The 20,303-nt window shown below is 40.7% G+C and overlaps 2 protein-coding genes across 2 annotated transcripts; both read left to right on the forward strand.

The window, feature by feature from the left end:
• Window positions 1-3,163: 3,163 nt before the first annotated feature.
• LOC100708286 (extracellular calcium-sensing receptor-like) lies at window positions 3,164-7,583 on the forward strand. The gene is made up of 9 exons (XM_003455096.4): window positions 3,164-3,399; window positions 3,612-3,906; window positions 4,080-4,166; window positions 4,272-4,541; window positions 4,638-4,844; window positions 4,927-5,202; window positions 5,551-5,778; window positions 5,865-5,988; window positions 6,072-7,583. Exons 1-9 carry the CDS (start codon window positions 3,164-3,166, stop codon window positions 6,980-6,982), a joined length of 2,634 nt encoding a protein of 877 aa, XP_003455144.3. The 3' UTR covers window positions 6,983-7,583.
• An 8,041-nt stretch (window positions 7,584-15,624) lies between these two features.
• Window positions 15,625-19,881, forward strand: LOC109194621 (extracellular calcium-sensing receptor-like). Its single transcript, XM_019345158.2, has 9 exons — window positions 15,625-15,841; window positions 16,095-16,389; window positions 16,684-16,770; window positions 16,894-17,163; window positions 17,380-17,589; window positions 17,695-17,970; window positions 18,387-18,614; window positions 18,692-18,815; window positions 18,923-19,881. The coding sequence occupies exons 1-9, from the start codon at window positions 15,732-15,734 to the stop codon at window positions 19,825-19,827; spliced, it is 2,505 nt and encodes an 834-aa protein (XP_019200703.1). The 5' UTR covers window positions 15,625-15,731; the 3' UTR covers window positions 19,828-19,881.
• The last annotated feature ends 422 nt before the right edge of the window (window positions 19,882-20,303 follow it).

Raw genomic sequence — 20,303 nt, forward strand, 5'->3', positions numbered from 1 at the left:
TTCAGGTCACCTTTTAAAACCACTGCAGTACAAAAGCTTTCACAGTTCTCGTCCACACCTTTCACTACCTGTTGGACTGTTCCCCTGAAAAATCTGCTTGAAAAGGCACAAATGACATCATAGGTTTCACATCTCCCTCGCTCTTTCCCTCTGTGTTCTGTTTGTGTGCAGGTTCACACAGGACTAGGCAGAACACCCACACTTACCCTGCAAATAACTGGTGTCAGGCTTCTCAGTAGGCAGGGCAGAGGAAAATTAAGCAGCTAATTTCTGTTGTCAAAATCATAGCGACTGTAACTGACAGTCCATTATTTTAATGTTCCTTATTGTATTTGTTAGAAACATTTTTGTGATTTTCCTTTAAATGCGGGACTTTGTTTTGAAACTTGGTGAAGCAGAAGTAATGCTCAACACGGACTTTTTTCCTAGTGACACAAAGCAAGTAAAGCATGGTTGCATGGCGGGTTTTTCAAATTGGACTCAAGTTTATAAAGAAGCCCAGTCAGAGTATTATTAAGTTAAATCTAATTTATTAACCTACCTGCAAGGAATGCTACGGCAGGCAATGAGGTGCGTTTTATGTGTTTCTGTCAGTTTCATGTTTCCATGAAAACCATGATAAACAGGTGTTTATGTTTCTACACTATTATTTGCTGGATTTATTTTGATAATGGTGTTATTGCACATGATGTCACATGGTAGTTTAAGTTATTTGATTTCATTGAATAGGTGAGAAAGCTAAAGTAGCATTATATATTTATGTTTAAGACACAGTGATGTTTTTAAATGTAATTGCCTTTATTTTAATTAGTTCTCACGATGACGACGCTGTTGGTGAATTTGGAATAAATCATCTGCAAACAAAGAATTTGTCCGTGTGGTGACTGACGGGAGTAAGAGCGCCTTGTGAGATAATTATCAACTAAAAAATACATCTTTATTTGTACAGTCAATGGGGGACTAGGCCATTGTTCTTCTTACAGTTTCAGTCTGGTAGAGAAGCGTTTCTTTCTCGATCCCACAAGCACCACTGTGAGCCTGTCTGCTGCATAGAGCTGACTGGAGGACCCGTGTCTGTCAGACCCGACTCAAAGCCCCACCCCAACTCTGCACTCAACAGTTTTCCTTATTTCATGTACTGATGTAATCACAGCAATTTTAGTAAAGCTTATTCACTTCTGTTACATAAAAGAAAGGAATTTGCTGATCTTGGCCCATGAGAAGTTCATAACAAATAACTTGGATATGGATGATTCTGTGAGAGGTTTTGGAAAGGCAAGCTGGAGACTGTTGTTGTAGATTGGACTGCGGAAAAAGGAGAGTAGAGTGGTTCAGTTACAAACAGAGTTCAGTTCCTAGCAAAACAAATAACCTTCAAACACAACAAAAAAATAAGAAAAACATTAAAATGTTCTGTCTAAATCTGTTGTGTTCTACAAATAATTTGGGAATTGTAGGAAAAGACGTGGTGATTTTAAAAAACAATTACTATACGAACCCTTTTAAGCTTTGTAAATATTGGCTTTATTGAGAGGTCTTCTTACTTTATTTTGCATATTTATTTGAATTAGGTCATCCAATTAAGATACATTTTATGTTGTTGTTTGTAAAGATTTAGATGGATATTTTATTTTTTTATTCTATTTTTCAGTTTTATTTTTAAAGACTTGATGATGTCTTTTTTTATAACTTGCCCTACCCTTTTTATTTTGTTAATATTGGCAATAGTAAGAAGTACCATTGTTGGATTTGAATATATTTAATATAGGCAATCCAATGAAGGTAAATGTCATGTTTTTGGTCGTTAGAATCTGATGAACAATATTTTATTTTATTTATTTTTTGTTTTGTTTTTCAGGTTTCTCCCTGAGGGATTGCCACCTTACTGTGGTGAGGGCATTTACGTGTCTCAGTGACCCTATAGCTAGACCAGCAGAAGCTTAGCCTTCAGGTGGGACTCCCAAGTTGGTCAGGTCTTAGAGTAGAGTCCTGACAAAAGTGTAATCCAATTACATGACAAAAACAGTTATCCAGAGCACCCCACCACAATCCACCCCTTTCCTGCCTCCATGCGCCCCCTTTACATTTCTGTCTGCCCCTTCATATATGCCTGTCTATAACTGGCTTACCCCCCCAGGGTTCTCAGGTCAGCTGACAAGCGGCTCCAAGAGGAGGCCCAGAGGTGATAGGGCGAGAAGCCTTATTATTGTCCATTTTTAAAAACAGGTCTTAAAAGACATTTTTATACTTTGGCTTTTGACACAGTTTTACTGTTTCAATTTAATCCAATGTGTTGATTATATTGTTTTAATTTATTTATGTATTTATGTAATTATGTATTTATGTATTTAGTTATTTATTAATGTATCATATTTTTTGTCATGTCAAGTGTACAGCACTTTGTTTTCAGCTGGGAGTTGTCTGAAAGTGCTGTCTAAATTACTTGCTTGCTTACCACCCACCTGTCGTGCCTTGTCAGCCTCTGACTCAGGGATGTCAAATTCATTTTACACTGATAAATGTGTACAATTACAGAAAAGGTTCTGGTAGCTTAATGTCCAGACTGTCCTGTATTTATGACACATAACATTTTTGCATACTGAATCAAAATTTCTATATCAGAGAGAGAAAAGCAGGAACCTTTCTGTCATGTAATTGTTTATCTATAACTTAATTACTTGTAATTACTTGGTGTAATATGAATAGCTGTCAGGGAGGTTTTAATCAGTAGGAAAATAAAATAAATAAGATAAATTTAAAAGTTCACAAAGTTATACACTCCTTCAAATTTTCCAACCCCGACCAGTGGGCTGATTGAAGCCTTTGCCAGATTGATTATAATCATCAAGCTTTGCCTTTGACCTCTCTTGTCTAACTCATCCACCAGATGGGCTCAGGAAACAAAAAGCACACAAAAAAATATCTTTCTTTTGTTTTGTGTGTGTTTGAGGGCTTGTTGCTACAGTACATTCCACACATACAACATGCTCACGGTGTTACCTAAGCTTACCTGGATAAACAGTCTCTGACCAAATGTATTTTAGGCCCTGCCCTTTCTTCATGCTTTTCCCTGATGAGTGGTATACAAGAACAGCACGCCATTAAAAAGGAATGGCAAAGGAATAAAATGCCATAACCAGGCTCAGAAAACCATAAAGCTGTCATGTGCTCACCTTTACAAACCAATTTGGTCCTGGTCATTTTGCTGTATTCCAACTTTTCTTATGCTTTATCCTCTTCTCTGTTTCCCTCCTCATGTCAGCTATGGGGACAGTTTCGTCTAAATGAAATGCACAACAGTGGAGATATCATTCTGGGGGGACTATTTCCAGTCCACTTTTACTCAAGTGGTTCTTATCCGTCTTTTACCTCAGAGCCACAACAGCCTACTTGCCATGGGTAAGTATTATAGGAAAATAGCACAACACATCCCCCCACCAGAAAAACCTAATACCAATATAAATATGTGTGCATACTGAAATAATGCATGTATATTAAATGAAGAATCTTCTAATCTTCTGAATTATTATTCAGTTTCCTTAATTTTTTGTATCACTTATTTCGCAACATTTTTGCCTGATGTATTTTTCAATTAAAATGTTTTTTGTTAGTTTTTATGAACTAGGATTTAGGCAGGCACAAACCATGGCCTTTGCTATTGATGAAATCAACAGAAACACCAACCTGTTACCTAATGTGACTCTGGGATACACTCTTTATGATAACTGCAATGAACTTGGAATTGGATTCCGTGGAGTATTGTCATTAGCCAGTGGTCAAGAGGATCAAATTTTATTAGATGATACATGTACTGGAAATCCTCCAGTTCTAGGGATTGTTGGTGATTCTTCCTCTACAGCTTCTATTGCCATCTCCAGTGTCTTAGGTTTATACAGAGTACCGATAGTAAGTTTTCAGTTTAACTATACCATATTATTGTTGTATGAGTGTTCAGTGTTTGTTTATATCGACTTAATTGTAAATTCAGTGACAAGACCAATGTACACCATCTAAAAATTTAAAAGGGGGCAATGAAGGCTTTGAATATTTTAACAAAATATAGTCTTTGTCTTTCACAGGTGAGTTATTTTGCCACATGTTCCTGTCTGAGTGACCATAAAAAGTATCCATCCTTCTTTAGGACAATCCCAAGTGATGCTTTCCAAGTAAAATTCAATTAACAGAATTATTGCCAGTAGATAATAAGCAGCTAATCCACTGAAAGTTTTCTTCTTACCTATGCTCTCATGTTTTAATCTGTATTCACTTAGGTTCGTGCTATGATTAAAATTTTAAAACATTTCGCCTGGACTTGGGCAGGTCTGCTTATCAGTGATGATGATTATGGACGCCACGCTGCCAGATCCATACAATTCGAGCTAAGTTTGTCTGGTGAAGGTTGCCTAGACTACATTGAAGTTTTGCCTTGGGACAAAGACACATATGAGCTCAGGAGGATTGTGAATGTGATGAAAAAATCCACTGCTCATGTGGTCATCGTCTTTGCATATGAGAGTCGCATACTAAACCTTATGGAAGAGGTTTGGCTTTAAAACAATTTTATTATTACTACTTACTAAATTTTATGTCCCTAAAGTATTTGCTAGTTTCAATATTTGTTATATTAAAATGTACAGGTAGTGAGGCAAAATGTAACAGGCCTACAGTGGATGGCAAGTGAAGCCTGGTCAGCAGCTGCTGTGCTCCAAACACCTCACCTCATGCCATACCTGGGTGGTACACTGGGTATTGCCATTCGTCATGGGGAAATACCAGGGCTCAGGGAATTCCTGTTAAAAATACGTCCCAATCTACATCAAAACAACAGCTATGGAAATAGCATGGTGAGCCTTTAACTTTTACTATGGTATGTGCAAGAACCCCATGTTATCAGAATTTATATTTCAAACAATCTAAATATTTCAGGTGAATCAGTTTTGGGAATTCACATTTCAGTGCAAATTTTCACCAGTTCCATCAGGCTGGCTGGAAGGTGGAGGTGTGCTATGCACTGGACAGGAAGATTTAGAAAATGTGTACAGTGACTTCTTGGACATTTCCAGCCTTCGGCCTGAGTACAATGTGTACAAAGCTGTGTATGCTCTTGCACATTCCCTTAATAACATGCTGCGGTGCAAGCCAGGAAACGGGCATTTCAGTGGGAACAGCTGTGCTGCTTTGAAGTCACTGGAGCCATGGCAGGTGCGGTATCAGTTTACAGACCGCCTAAATGAAAAAATCGTTTGCTTGTGATTACTTTCAGGGTGAACTTCATCCTGTGGGATTAAACACAATGCCATATGTTTAACTGGTTAAATAGCTGGAAGGAGCTTAAAGCATTTGGGGTACTTTAAACAAATAGTAGTACTTCGTGCATTTAGATCAGACCTGCATATGTATATAATTTTATTAGTACCAGACCTTGTTTAGTTAATGGACTTTATATTTAAATCTAATCTAGGTGTAATATTTTATTTCACTATTTAATACCAAATCCCACTATTTTAATGTGAAAAATAATTTATTTCTTATAAATCCCCCTTTTAACAGCTTCTTTATTACTTGGAAAGGGTGAACTTTACCACTCCATTTGGTGATCAAGTGTCCTTTGATGAAAATGGTGATGTGATACCAATTTATGATGTGATGAACTGGTTGTGGCTCCCTGATGGAAGCACTAAAGTTCAGAATGTGGGTGAGGTTAAGGGGTCAGTTTTAAACGGTGAAGAACTCATACTTGATGAAAATAAAATCTTCTGGAACTTTAAATCCAGAACGGTTAGATATGTTTTTTTCTGATTTTTATATTTTGCCATATGTATAGTATCTATAATTCTGGCAGGTAATATCTAACTGTCCTATAGCCACCTCGATCAGTATGCAGTGAGAGCTGTCCTCCTGGTACCCACATGGTGAGAAGGAAGGGGGAGCCCAAATGCTGTTTCGACTGCATCCCTTGTTCTGAGGGAAAAATTACTAATAAGACAGGTAGGTGTTTATCTTCCAACATCATATATTCTGTTTCTTTCTTGGAAATATAATATGCATTTCACCATCATCTTCTTTTTAAGACTCCTTTGAGTGCAACAGTTGTCCAGAGGATTTTTGGTCAAACCCCCAACGTGATCACTGTGTTCCCAAGAAGACAGAGTTCCTCTCCTACCATGAGCCTCTGGGTATCTGTTTGGCAGCAACCTCACTGCTGGGCACATTCATATGTGCTGTTGTTCTTGGTATCTTTTTCTATTATCGCAGAACACCTATAATACGTGCCAGCAATTCAGAACTCAGTTTCCAGCTATTGCTGTCACTCAAATTATGTTTCCTTTGTTCATTGCTGTTCATTGGACGACCCAGGCTTTGGACATGCCAACTCAGGCATGCAGCATTTGGCATCAGCTTTGTGCTGTGTGTCTCATGCATCCTGGTAAAAACCATGGTTGTTCTGGCTGTGTTCAAAGCCTCCAAACCAGGAGGGGCAGCCAATCTGAAGTGGTTTGGTGCTATGCAGCAGAGAGGAACAATTCTGTTTCTCACTTGTATTCAAGCAATCATCTGCACTACTTGGCTTGTTTCTTCCTCTCCAACTCCACATAAAAACACTCAATACCACAACGATAAGATCATTTATGAGTGTTCAGTTGGGTCTAGTGTTGGTTTTGGAGTGTTATTGGGCTATATTGGTATACTGGCTTTCCTCAGTTTTTTAATTGCTTTCCTGGCAAGGAATCTCCCTGATAGTTTTAATGAGGCCAAGCTCATCACATTCAGCATGCTGATCTTCTGTGCTGTGTGGGTGGCCTTTGTTCCTGCTTATATCAGCTCACCTGGAAACCATGCAGATGCAGTGGAGGTATTTGCGATCTTAGCCTCAAGCTTTGGCCTGTTAGTTGCACTGTTTGGGCCCAAATGTTACATAATGCTGTTGAGACCAGAGATGAACACAAAAAAAGTTATAATGGGCCGTGGCACTGAATCATAAAAAAAAGTTTTCCACACATGTTCAATAAATATAAATAATACATTTATATAAATATATTTATATAAATATATTAAAGTGAGAACATATAAAGAAAGTTTGGACTTCTCCTTTACTGTGTATGCTAGAATGTGCAAGTATTGACTCTGTGACACTACATTGTTAAATTTAAACTTATACATAATTTAGTTATACCTGTCAGGGTTCATGGGTCATTGACCCAGTGTTTTAAGTTTGTTCATGTTCTGTTTATTTTCCACATGTTCATGTTTCCTGTTTTACTGTGCCAGCTTTGTCTATGTGCATCCTGTCTAGTTCTACTTCCTATGTGTTATTAGTCAGATTATGTACAGCTGTGTACTCACTGGTCTCTAATTATCATCAGTCAGTTTATTTAAGCCCTCAGTTTCTTCCTGTTCACTCTCTTGTCATTCTTGATTCCGTGTGTGTTTTCTGTTCAGCCAGCCAACCATTCAGCCAGTCAGCTAGTCCATTTCATGTTCTGTTCACTCCTTAAAATAAACATCATCTTCATTCCAAACTAACCCGTGAGTCCTGCGTTTGGGTTCTCTCTTCCATCTCTCCACACCGCGATGCCTGACAGAATGACAAGACTCGTGGTGCAGACCCAGCAGACTCTGATTTAATTGAGAGGCAGGAAGCAGCGCTTTCCCTTTGGGTGGGAAAGCTCAGGCGGGAACAGCAGCTCTTCTCGGTAGCAGCTCCGCTCCGCCCACAAGCCGCTTCTCTCACCGGCTTCAGTAGCTCCGACTCCCATCTCGGCTCGATGGAGGCTCAGTCACTCAGCGTTCCTGCTGTCACAGCTAAGGGGAGGCGAGGCTCACGTCACCGTCGCTCTTACTGCTCTTACTGTTCAGGTCAGCATTATCCAGTGATGAGTGAAACTGACTTTTTCTTCCTCCTCACCACAACCCAGAAACTGTTAATCTTCCCAAGACTTTAATGGCCGCTGTTCATCATCCACCTAATCCAAAGACTGTGTACTGTAATCATATTTTGGACTATCCGATCAATATTAATTGAGACTTGAACCCATAAAGACTGTTTTGCCCTCTTACGGTGCGCACACACCGAACGCGATAGAGGCGGCCAGAGCGTCAGGTGTACATGTAAAGTCAATGGAAAGAGCGCGATGACACGCGATTGCGCATCCGGCGAACATGCGGAAGCAGATTTGCGTCGCGAAAACGCCAAAACCCGTGAAACGCGCGTCAGTGTACCGCGTGGGGCGCGTTTGACTCGCGAAGAAAACCACGCGTGTCAGATTGTGTGTTGCATTTTGTGCACACGCCCGTACCGCGCCAACCGCTGGAGTTGGAAAATATGAACTCCGGCGTCACATCGCGCCCCGACAACCAATCAGGAGGCCGGTGACGTGGCTGTAACCAGGTCACAGGGGCAGATCAAACCAAAGCCCTTCATTCTTCATTCAGTATGGAGGAAAAACTCATCACTGCCGTGGCTAATCACCCAGAGCTGTATGATGCCAGCTGCTACTTCTACCGAGACAGGAATAAAAAGGGCCGAGCTTGGAGGCACAGAAGTGAGGAGATCGGGCAACCTGGTAAGTTCATTCATTCTCCTTTTTAATTTTCAGACTGACCCGATAAAGCCGCGCAAAAGCTAGCAAGCCCGCCTACTGTCCCGCTATTTTCCCACTGATGTACAAATACCTTTCCGCTAACAAGATAATGTGTTTATTCAGAGGACATCTGCAGCACAACACATCTGGCACAACTTCCTCCCACATTTCCGGTCCACGCGCGTGGAAAGATGCAATTTTGAGGCGCGATGGGTTTTTCTTGGACACGCGTTGAGGTGCGAATGTGCACGCGTCAAATTAGGGGCGTTTAGGGCGTTTTCGCTCACCTCTATCGCGTTCGGTGTGAATGCAGCCTTAGGCTCCCATTAAGGACATTCATGCTGCTAAGTCTGATAACTTTTCTCATCCTGTCATTATTTCCACATCAATCTCTCAGCCTTTTCCTGCTAGCAGGGTTGCTCACACCCTTCCACCTCCTTCACCTGTTCCAGTTACTCTGGTGAGGGTGGCTAAGGCTCAGCCTGTCCCCGTACCAGATCCTCGGGCAGCTAAGGCTCAGCACATCCCCGCACCCGTGCCAGTTCCTTGAGACAGCTTACGTCCAGCCATCACCCGTTCCTGTGCCAGCTTCCCAGGGTGAGGGCAGCTGAGACCCAGTCCATTCCTGCACCTGTTCCTGTGACTCGGGTGGGGGTGGCTAGTGTCCAGCTAGCTCCTGTACCTATCTCGGAGCCCAGGATGAGGGTGGCCAGGACCCAACCTGTCCCTGCACCTGTTCCTGTTTCTCAGGAAGGGAAGGCTAGGGTTCGGCCCATTCCTCAACCTGACCTTGCTGGAGGCTCAGGTGAGCTTGTCCAGCCATTTTCCTCATGTTCTGGAGGCTGGGAAGAGCTAGCTCAGCAACCTGCTAGTCCACCACTTCATCCACCTCTATGACCTATACTTCAGACCCTAGCTCAATCACTAGCTTTGTTATCAGCTGTTACCCGCTCAGTTACCGGCTTAGGCATAAGCTCTATCACTCTTACCAGCTCAGGCACCAGCTCAGCCATCTATTCAGTCACCAGCTATTCAGTCAGCAGTTCATTCTCTGGCTCAGTCACCAGTTCAGTCTCTGAACTACAGCCACAGCATCCAGAGCTGGCTGTGAGCTCTTCCTCATCCCAGCCAGAAGTTTCCGCACCTGCTGGCCCTGACTCGTCTCAGCCAGAGGTTTCTGCACCTGCTGGCTCTGCCTCGTCTCAGCCAGAGGTTTCCACACCTGCTGGCCTTGCCTCGTTTGCGGCTCCACCGCGGCTCCCACACCACTGGCCACCCGGTTGCCCACCAGAACTATTTCTTTTGGGACTCTGGACTCTCTAATCATCATCATCAGTCAGTGTATTTAAGTCTGTATTGTTTTCTGTTCAGCCAGCCAGCCATTCAGTCAGTCAGCTAGTCTGTTTTATGTTCTGTTCACTCTCTCCTTAAAATAAATGTCATCTTCATTTCACACTAACCTGCGAGTCCTGCGTTTGAGTTCTCTCTTCCTTTTCTCCACACCGCGATGCCTGACAATACCGATACACAGCTATCACGCCTCAGTGAAGAGCGTGTCTTCATAGAGCCTGGGGGCCACTACTCAGAACAGGAAGGCTGCACAGAGGGTAATTAACATTGTTCAAAAAAATCACTAGCCTTTCCCAACCCTGGAGGCCAATGCCAGATCCTCATGTCTCAGGAAAACCAGGGTGATCACAGGTGGCCCCTTGCATCCTGCTCGCTACCTGTTTGACCCACAGGATAGCCCACATCTCTAGGCTCAGAAATAGCTTCTTCCCCTGGGACATTCTGACTGTAAACAAACACTAATCCCCCACATCAAACCCCTGGCCACCCACCGACTAATCTGAGCCATGGTCTTAGTAACCCTCATCACTTAGGCCACTCACAGATAGACTATATTCAGACAAAATCCATTGCACTACATTGAGACACTTTACAACCTGTCCTCTAATAGGTGCCTTTCTATTGTGTGGCTTCCCTCTGTTTTATATATATATTCCTCTTGTTGTATATACTCCTCTTGTCTGTTATTTATATTTATTCTCCATCCACAGTTGGTTCATAGCACCTGCAATTTCATTGTACATGTACAGTGACAATAAAAGGATATAGTAGTCTTATTATATATCAACATGCATTTGACCTTCTGAGAAACACATTGACCAGTTTTTATAAGGCTTCCACATTCCATAACGAAGAACATGATCTTTAATCCAGGGGCCCAGAATTGAGCCACCAAAGACTCCAATCTGGCCTGTTGGATGGCTTTGGAAAATATGAAGGGCATAAATTTTGGGACTTTTAACTGTATTTGTATAATTTTAAAGAATTTTGTGCTGATAAAGACTTTCCCACAGACATTTATACTACACTAAGATAGTTAGGTAATAGAAAAACAGTTACATTTTAGAAAAGTTCTTGTTTTCAGTTAAAAAACTAAGAAAAACAGACTTCATTCAGAAGAACAACATTTTTATCAGTCAACAAAAACTTTTATTTATAAATGTTTTATTTTAGTTTTATAGGAATTTTTGCAGTACCCTGTGCTGGAGAATTTGGAGAGATAAGTCCAGTTGCAGAAGTCATAACACACTCTACAGGTACTTGATGTCATTGTTTATTTATTACAAAACCAGGATTACTGTAAATATTTCTTTTCCAGGTGGATAGTTGTATGACTGTAGCAGGGAATGCCACCATTGGTCTTCTGAGGAAGCAAAGCTCAGGAAGACTGGTTGAGCCTTTATACGGTACCCACATGTTTGCTTTTGAGAAAGATGTACAAGGATAAATGTAGTCCCATGCTTTTGGCTCCAAGCCCCCTCAGGTTAACCATAGTTGCCAGCTATATAATTTTTTCATTTATGTTTTATTGGCTTTATTGGTTTTAATCTTTTATTCCCTCAACTGCAAATACCTAAAAAAAACCCTTGATTTTGCAACCCAAACTTATTCCTAAGGTTTTGGAAACTCATCAGTTTTCCCTCTTTTAACAAGGTACTGTATGTGGCGAGACAGGACTCTAAGAGCCTTCATCAGGAACTCAATGGGGATGTGGCGTACCACACTAGAGGCCGACTTCAAACCCATAGCACAAGTCACCATCAAGTGCGGGATCTACCAAGGAGATGCTCTGTCCACTGCTGTTCTGCATAGGCATGAATCCCCTCAGTGAGATCATTGACAAGACTGGCTACGGATACCGACTACGGAATGGAGTAGTTGTCAGCCACCCCCTGTACATGGATGGCATCAAGCTGTATGCCAAGAGTGAACGGGACATCGATTCACTGATCCACACCACCAGGATATACAGCAATGATATTGGAATGTCATTTGGACTGGAGAAGTGTAGTTGGATGGTAACAAAGAGAGGGAAGGTAGTCAGAACTGAGCGGATCGAACTACCAGAAAGCAACATTTCAGACACATAGCACAGTTACAAGGTCAGGCAAGTCCTGAGAAGTCAGCTGAACGGTAAGAACAAGATCCGAGCTATCAACACCTATGCCCTGCCCGTGATCAGGTACCTGGCTGGGATAATAAGCTGGCCAAAGGAGGAGATAGAAGCCACTGACATCAAGACAAGAAAGCTCCTGACCATGCATGGTCAGCACCCTGAGGCTGTATGCTAAGAGGAAGGAAGGAGGCCGGGGACTGGTGAGTGTCAGCACCACGGTCCAGGATGAGACAACGAACATCCACGAATACATCACGAAGATGGCCCCAACTGACAGCGTGCTCAGTGAATACCTCAGGCAGCAGAAACCCAAGAAACAGGAGGAAGACGAGGAAGGACAGGCCCCTGCACGGTATGTACCACCAGCAGATAGCGTAGGTGGCTGATATCCAGAAATCCTACCAGTGGCTGGACAAAGCTGGACTGAAAGACAGCACAGAGGCACTAATCATGGCAGCACAGGAACAAGCTCTGAGCACAAGATCCATAGAGGCTGGGGCCTATCACACCAGGCAAGACCCCAGGTGCAGTCTGTGTAAAGATGCCCCTGAGACAATCCAGCACATAACAGCAGGGTGCAAGATGCTAGCAGGCAAGGCATACATGGAACGCCATAACCAAGTGGCCGGCATAGTGTACAGGAACATCTGGAAGTTCCGAGGTCAAAATGGGAGACGCCCCCAAGGGTGGTGGAGAATGACCGAGCTAAGATCCTGTGGACTTCCAGATACAGACGGACAAAATGGTGGTAGCTTGGGAGTCACCGCACCTAGGCGAGTGGCTCCAGCAGATCCCGAGAACAACATCAGAGATCTCTGTCCAGAAGAGCGCAGTCCTAGGAACAGCTAAGATACTGCGCAGGACCCTCAAGCTCCCAGGCCTCTGGTACAGCACCCAAGCTTGAAGGATAGACCGTCCGCAGGGGCGAGCGGGGGATTTTTATATATATATATATATATATATATATATATATATATATATATATATATATATATACATATATATATTAGAAATGATAGCTCGTTTCCATGAGAGGGGAGCCTCTCCCTCTGTAGTATTAAATGTTTTAAGTAATACCGGTGTCACTGCGTCCCTCAGTTTCTTATACCACTCTGTAGTAAAGCCATCTGTACCTGGAGCCTTATTTGCCTTGAGTTTACCAATCACCAAGTGAAGTTCTTCCCTTGTAATTCACTAAAGATTTATTTTCTTCTTCCGTGAGTTTTGGGAGGTGTAACATGTCAAACAAACTCTTCATTTTTCCAACATTATTTGTGGGAGGTTTTGGTTTCCGGGTCTCTTACCTTGTACACTGTTCTATCTGCTTGTTGCTTCCCTAGTCTATATGCCAATTGTTTCATATATTTAGTTCCCCCCTCATAATATCCTTGTGTGGTCAACATTAGTTTCATTTGGACGTCTTGAGTGTATATCCCGTCAATTTGATTTCTCATCTTTGCAATTTCTAATTTTTTCTTAGTATCAGAAGTATTTTTGTGTGTAGCCTGAAAGTCTAATAGTTCCGACTGCAGCATCTGAAGTTTTGCAACTTTGGATTTTTTAATATTAGAGGTTAGACAATTCCTCTCATGACCGCTTTACAAGCATCCCACAATATCAGTGGGGATATCTCATCTCTATCATTGAATTCCAGGTACTTGGTAATGTTTTTTGTTGACTGTTCACATGTCTGTTCATTCAATATACTAGAATTTAATTTCCAGTTAGTAGTTCTTAACCTTTGAGAAAGTCTTAAAGCTAAATATAGAGAGCAGTGGTCGGAGACATCCACTGACCCAATGCGGCACTCTCGTATTCTGTTTACATCAGTGCCAAAAGTGAGGAAATAATCAATTCTCGAATAAGTTACATGTGGAGGTGAGTAAAAAGTATACCGTATTATCAGCACTATAAGGCGCACTTAAAATTCTTTAATTTTCTCAAAAATCGACAGTGTGCCTTATAATCCGGTGTGCCTTATGTATGAATTCTGGTTGTGCTTACTGACCTCGAACCCATTTTATATGGTGCATGGCGCTCAAAAATCTGTCAAAAAAATGTTTTAGTATGACTTTGGTAAGCTACAAAGCCACACTGCTTGATGGATTGTCGGAGCATTACAGCTACCATAATCAGGAGCTTTGCGGAGTAATCTGGGTTCAAAACTCTGTCTGCGTCAGGTCCCAAAGTCAAACAAACACTGCAGGATCACTGAGAGTTAAAAACTGTCTAAATTCTTTCATCTTTAATAAAATGATCAGCGTTGCTGCTTTACCTGGTGTAACAATTAAGTTTAACATCCAGGCATCCAGGAAAACAGAATTTATTAAATTTAACGGAGTTAGAATTCAGCAGGAAGTTAGCTCGCTATTTCACACCTAAGCATGATATACTATGTTCTGACAGAGATTTCTGAAAAAATTAAAACGTACAGCTCTGCCATCACTTCCGACATAAATGAAGAAAGGAAAGTGAAAGTAAACAGCTGTGATGTTTGTAGGGTTACTGAAGTTGGGCTGGCTGGTATATAATCGCTAGTAACACAGCTATGTTAGCATAACATAAACTCAGTGACATAAACATAACATAAACTTCAGTCAGGAGAACAACTGAGATAATCCATCCACAATATGAGGTTAGTCAGTAATATACTGAAACAACATAGGAAGAGATCAGCTGCGAGGGAATTCAACAATAATGAATCAATGGTACGGAAGTGGAGGAAGCAAGAAGAATGAGCTGAGTAAAGTTTGACTTATCTGATTTTGTTTTGCTTAATGCACCTTATAATCTGGTGTGCCTTATGTATGAAAACAGACCCGTTCATCGACAGTGCACCTTATAATCCAGTGGTGAGGGTGGCAGAGTGGACAATTGGCACTTCACTAACCCCCCTCAGAGACATTTATGCCAGGTTGATTATTTCCACCAAGGCTTACGCTTGACACCCCTGGTCTTAATCATCCTTCAGATGGGCTCAGGAAACAGAAACAAATACTTTTGCACAGTGAAGTTTACTTAGTGTGTCATTCAAAAAAATAAATAAATAAAAACTAAAACCCTCTGGGAATCACTGGCTTGATGCAATAGAGGGATTTGTATCTTCCACTGAACTCAGGGGCTATGCTATTTTATTGCCCCCTGGTAGGGTTTCCCAAGGTAACCTAGTCCTGGGTGAGATGCCAGATGAAGAGTGATTCAGTTGACCCCTATGATAGGAATCAAGGGATCAGTTTAACCAGCTTGAAGGAGAATATCTGGTATCTTAGTCTTGAGCCTTAGCACAAAGCACAAAAATCCTGTTTCTTTTGTTTTGTGTGTGGGTTTGGGGTCTTGTTGCTACAGTAGATTCCACACACACAACATGCTCATGGTGTTACCTAAGCCTACCTAGATACAACATCAGTATCTGACCAAATGTATTTGAGGCCCATCCCTTTCTTCATCTTTTTCCCTGATGGGTGGTATAAAAGAATAGTCAACACAGCATGTCAATAAAAGGGAATGGCAAAGCAATAAAATGCCACAACTAGGCTCAGAAAAACCATAAAGCTGTCATGTGTTCATCTTTACAAACCAATTTGGTCCTGGTCATTTTACTGTATTCCTACTTCACTTATACCGTATCCTCTTCTCTGTTTCCCTCCTCGTGTCAGCTGCAGGGACAGTTTCATCTAAATGGAATGAACAAGGTTGGAGATATCATTCTGGGGGGACTGTTTCCAGTTCACTTTTTCTCAAGTGTTCCTCATCCATCTTTTACCTCAGAGCCACAACAGCCTACTTGCCATAGGTAAGTATGACAGGAAAATAGCACAAAAAAACCAAAAACAAAACAGAACAACTTAATGTCAATATGTGGGGTAATGCATACATTTTATGCATTAGTGCATACAGAAATAATGCATGTATATTGAATGGAGAATCTTCTTGATTTTTCAAATAAATTATCTCTTAAATTATTATTCAGTTACCTTAATTTTTTGTATCAGTCATTTTGCAACATTTTTGCCTGATGTATTTTTTAATTAAACTGTTTTTCTTAGTTTCTATGTACAAGGATTTAGGCAGGCACAAACCATGGCTTTTGCTATTGATGAAATCAACAGAAACGCCAACCTGTTACCTAATGTGACTCTGGGATACACTCTTTATGACAATTGTGTTGAACTTGGAATTGGATTCCGTGGAGCATTATCATTAGCCAGTGGTCAAGAGGAGCAGATTATATTAGATGATACATGTACTGGAAATCCTCCAGTTGTAGGGATTGTGGGTGATTCTTCCTCTACACCTTCTATTGCCATCTCCAGTGTCTTAAGTTTATACAGAGTACCGATAGTAAGTTTTCAGTTTAACTATACCATATTATTGTTGTATGACTGTATATATTTGTTCAGTGTTTGTATATAATGACTTAATTGTAAATTTAATGACAAGAACAATGTACAATATACAGTCTGTGTTTTTCACACGTGAGTCATTTTGCCACATTTTCCTGTTTGAGTGACAGTCAATAAAGTTACTGATTTAACTGTAAATTTAATGACAAGACCAATGTACCCAATACCCAATTTAAAGGAGGCAGTCAAGGCTTTGAATATTTCTAAAATATACAGTCTGTGTCTTTCACAGGTGAGTTATTTTGCCACATGTTCTTGTTTGAGTGACCATCGAAAATATCCATCCTTCTTTAGGACAATCCCAAGTGATGCTTTCCAGGTAAAATTCAATCAGCAGAATTATTACAATTGCCAGTAGATGATAAGTAGCTAATCCATTGAAAGTTTTCTTATTATCTATGCTCTCATGTTTTCTCATGTTTCTCATTTTGCTTTCACTTAGGTTCGTGCTATAATTAAAATTTTAAAACATTTCGACTGGACTTGGGCAGGTCTGCTTATCAGTGATGATGATTATGGACTCCACGCTGCCAGATCCTTACAATTCGAGCTAAGTTTGTCTGGTGAAGGTTGCCTAGACTACATTGAAGTTTTGCCTTGGGACAAAGACACAGATGAGCTCAGGAGGATTGTGAATGTGATGAAAAAATCAACAGCTCGTGTGGTCATTGCCTTTGTACATGAGAGTCACATGATAAACCTTATAGAAGAGGTAAAGTTTAAAAAAAAAACTTGATTATTTCTTGCTATAAAGATCTGTATCTATACACTGTGTAAAAGATGTATTATGTCTTTAATTGAATGACTACAGAAACGTAAAGAAACCATTTATACCAAATAGCAATTTATAGCAAATACCTAAGTTGAATGTCACAAAAGTAGGTGATAGTTTCATCACTTTTTGCATTTGGTAAAATATAATGCACAGGTAGTGAAGGAGAATGTAACAGGTCTACAGTGGATTGCCAGTGAAGGCTGGACAGCAACTGCTGGTGTGCTCCTAACACCTCAGTTCATGCCATACCTGGGTGGTACACTGGGCATTGCTATTCGTCGAGGAGAAATACCAGGGCTCAGGGATTTCCTATTACAAATACGTCCTGACCTACATCACAACAATAACAATGGAAATAGCATGGTGAGAGTTGAAATGTTACTGTGATGTTGACAAGAATTTCATTTTGTCATTTTTTTTTTAAATGGAAAAGAAAAAAGAAAAACAGTTGTCAACAATACATTTCAGGTGAATCAGTTTTGGGAATTCACATTTCAATGCAGATTTGCACCAGCTCCAGCAGGCTGGGTGGAAGGTGGAGGTGCACTATGCACTGGACAGGAAGATCTAGAAAATGTGAACACTGAGATCTTGGACATTTCCAACCTCCGGCCTGAGTACAATGTGTATAAAGCTGTTTATGCACTGGCATATTCCCTTGATGACATGCTGCAGTGCAAGCCAGGAAGAGGGCCTTTCAGTGAACAAAGCTGTGCCACTTTGCAATCAATGCAGCCATGGCAGGTGTGATATGAATTTACACACCATATCAATTAGATATCAATCTATGAGTAAATCATTTGCTCTGTAATTAGTTTCAGAACAAAATTTACCCTGTATGACAAAAAACAGTGCTATTAAATTAATTATGAAAAAGCTGAAGTGAACTAAATGAGTTTTCAATATTTCTGAGCAAAAGTAGTGTTTAATATATTTAGATCAGAGCATTTTAGCCAGTATGCATGTAATGTATCATTTGAGTTCTTGAAATTATTAAAGATATTACATATTAAGGAGCCCTCTTTAATTTAGAATTCAATTTTAATACGTTCATATGTATAGGTACAAAGGGTATAATATTCCATTTCGCTATCAAATAGAGGGTGCCACTGTTTGGATCGTTAAAAATAATTTATTTCTTATGAATCCCTTTTTAACAGCTTCTTTATTACTTGGAAAGGGTAAATTTCACCACTCCATTTGGGGATCAAGTGTCATTTGATGAGAATGGTGATGTGGTGCCAATTTACGATGTGATGAACTGGTTGTGGCTCCCTGATGGAAGCACTAAAGTTCAGAATGTGGGTGAGGTTAAGAGTTCAGCTTTAAACGGTGAAGAACTCAAACTTGATGAAGACAAGATTTTCTGGAACTTTATTTCAAAAAAGGTTATGTGTTTTTCTGATTTTTATATTTTATCAGTTGTACAGTATATTTATATGTAATATTTAATTTCATCCAATAGCCTCCTCGATCAGTATGCAGTGAGAACTGTCCTCCTGGTACCCACATGGCTAGAAAGAAGGGGGAACCCAAATGCTGTTTTGACTGCATCCCTTGTTCTGAGGGAAAAGTCACTAATAAGACGAGTAAGATGTTTCTTTTTTTTTCAGCACGATATATTTATTTTCATTCATAGTAAATATAGTATGTATTTCACCATCTTCCGCTTTCTTCATCTTTCTCCTTTTGCCAGACTCCTTGGAGTGCACCAGTTGTCCAGAGGATTTTTGGTCAAACCTCCAGCGTGACCACTGTGTTCCCAAGAAGACAGAGTTTCTGTCCTACTATGAGCCTCTGGGTATTTGTCTGACAGCAACATCACTGCTGGGCACATGTATATGTGCTGTTGTTCTAGGGATCTTTATCTACCATCACAGAACACCTATAATACGTGCCAGCAATTCAGAACTTAGTTTTCAGGTATTGCTGTCACTCAAGTTGTGCTTTCTTTGTTCACTGCTGTTCATTGGACGACCCAGGCTGTGGACATGCCAACTCAGGCATGCAGCATTTGGGATCAGCTTTGTGCTGTGTGTCTCATGCATCCTGGTAAAAACCATGGTTGTTCTGGCTGTGTTCAAAGCCTCCAAACCAGGAGGGGGAGCCAGTCTGAAATGGTTTGGTGTTACGCAGCAGAGAGGAACAGTTCTGTGCCTTACATCTATTCAGGCAGCCATCTGCACTACCTGGCTTGTTTCTTCCTCTCCAACTCCACATAAAAACACCCAATACCAAAATGATAAGATTGTTTATGAGTGTGCAGTTGGGTCCACTGTGGGTTTTGCCGTATTACTGGGTTATATTGGTATACTGGCTTTCCTCAGTTTTTTAATTGCTTTCCTGGCAAGGAATCTCCCTGATAGTTTTAATGAGGCCAAGCTCATCACATTCAGCATGCTGATCTTCTGTGCTGTGTGGGTGGCCTTTGTTCCTGTTTATATCAGCTCACCAGGAAATTATGCAGATGCAGTGGAGGTGTTTGCCATCCTGGCCTCAAGTTTTGGACTCTTGATCACACTGTTTGGACCTAAATGTTACATAATCCTGTTGAGACCGGAATTGAACACGAAAAAAGCTATAATGGGTCGTGGCACTTAGTCATAAAAGTTTTTTAGCACAAATTAGAAAAGCAGCTTTACAGTATATTAGAAATGGGAAATGCTTTTTTAATATGCTGCCAACAAATAGATATTTGGAAAAGGATCAGTGTGGAATTTAGGTGGGTTCAGTGTGTATTTTTTTATTGTACACACTAAGCATTTTCATTTAACATTCATTCTGCTTTCATAGATGAAGTCTTCATGTTTATATTGAATACAAATAAACTACTCAGAAAATTAAAAGAAGCCTTGAATGAACGAATGAATGTTGATGAATGAAATATTATTAAAGTTGACAGTCTTTACTGATATACAATGTGTAATTTACTCTGTAAAAACTAGGGATGGACCGATCCGATATTATGTATCGGTATCGGTCCGATACTGACCTAAATTACTGGATCGGATATCGGAGAGAAATAAAAAAATGTAATCCGATCCATTTAATATCCAAAAAGAACCTCACAAAACTAG

Source organism: Oreochromis niloticus, linkage group LG14 (genome assembly GCF_001858045.2).
Source record: "Oreochromis niloticus isolate F11D_XX linkage group LG14, O_niloticus_UMD_NMBU, whole genome shotgun sequence".
In the NCBI taxonomy this organism is placed as follows: domain Eukaryota; kingdom Metazoa; phylum Chordata; class Actinopteri; order Cichliformes; family Cichlidae; genus Oreochromis; species Oreochromis niloticus.

What these genes read in the sequence shown, in the direction of transcription:
- LOC100708286 (XM_003455096.4), top strand. Translation starts at nt 3,164, where the DNA reads ATGTGCTCACCTTTACAAACCAATTTGGTCCTGGTCATTTTGCTGTAT. An exon ending in TACTAAACCTTATGGAAGAG is followed by an intron (nt 4,542 to 4,637) that starts GTTTGGCTTTAA and finishes TAAAATGTACAG; the next exon opens with GTAGTGAGGCAAAATGTAAC. An exon ending in AAAAATTACTAATAAGACAG is followed by an intron (nt 5,989 to 6,071) that starts GTAGGTGTTTAT and finishes CTTCTTTTTAAG; the next exon opens with ACTCCTTTGAGTGCAACAGT.
- LOC109194621 (XM_019345158.2), top strand. Translation starts at nt 15,732, where the DNA reads ATGAACAAGGTTGGAGATATCATTCTGGGGGGACTGTTTCCAGTTCAC. An exon ending in CAACAGCCTACTTGCCATAG is followed by an intron (nt 15,842 to 16,094) that starts GTAAGTATGACA and finishes TGTTTTTCTTAG; the next exon opens with TTTCTATGTACAAGGATTTA. An exon ending in AAAAGTCACTAATAAGACGA is followed by an intron (nt 18,816 to 18,922) that starts GTAAGATGTTTC and finishes TCCTTTTGCCAG; the next exon opens with ACTCCTTGGAGTGCACCAGT.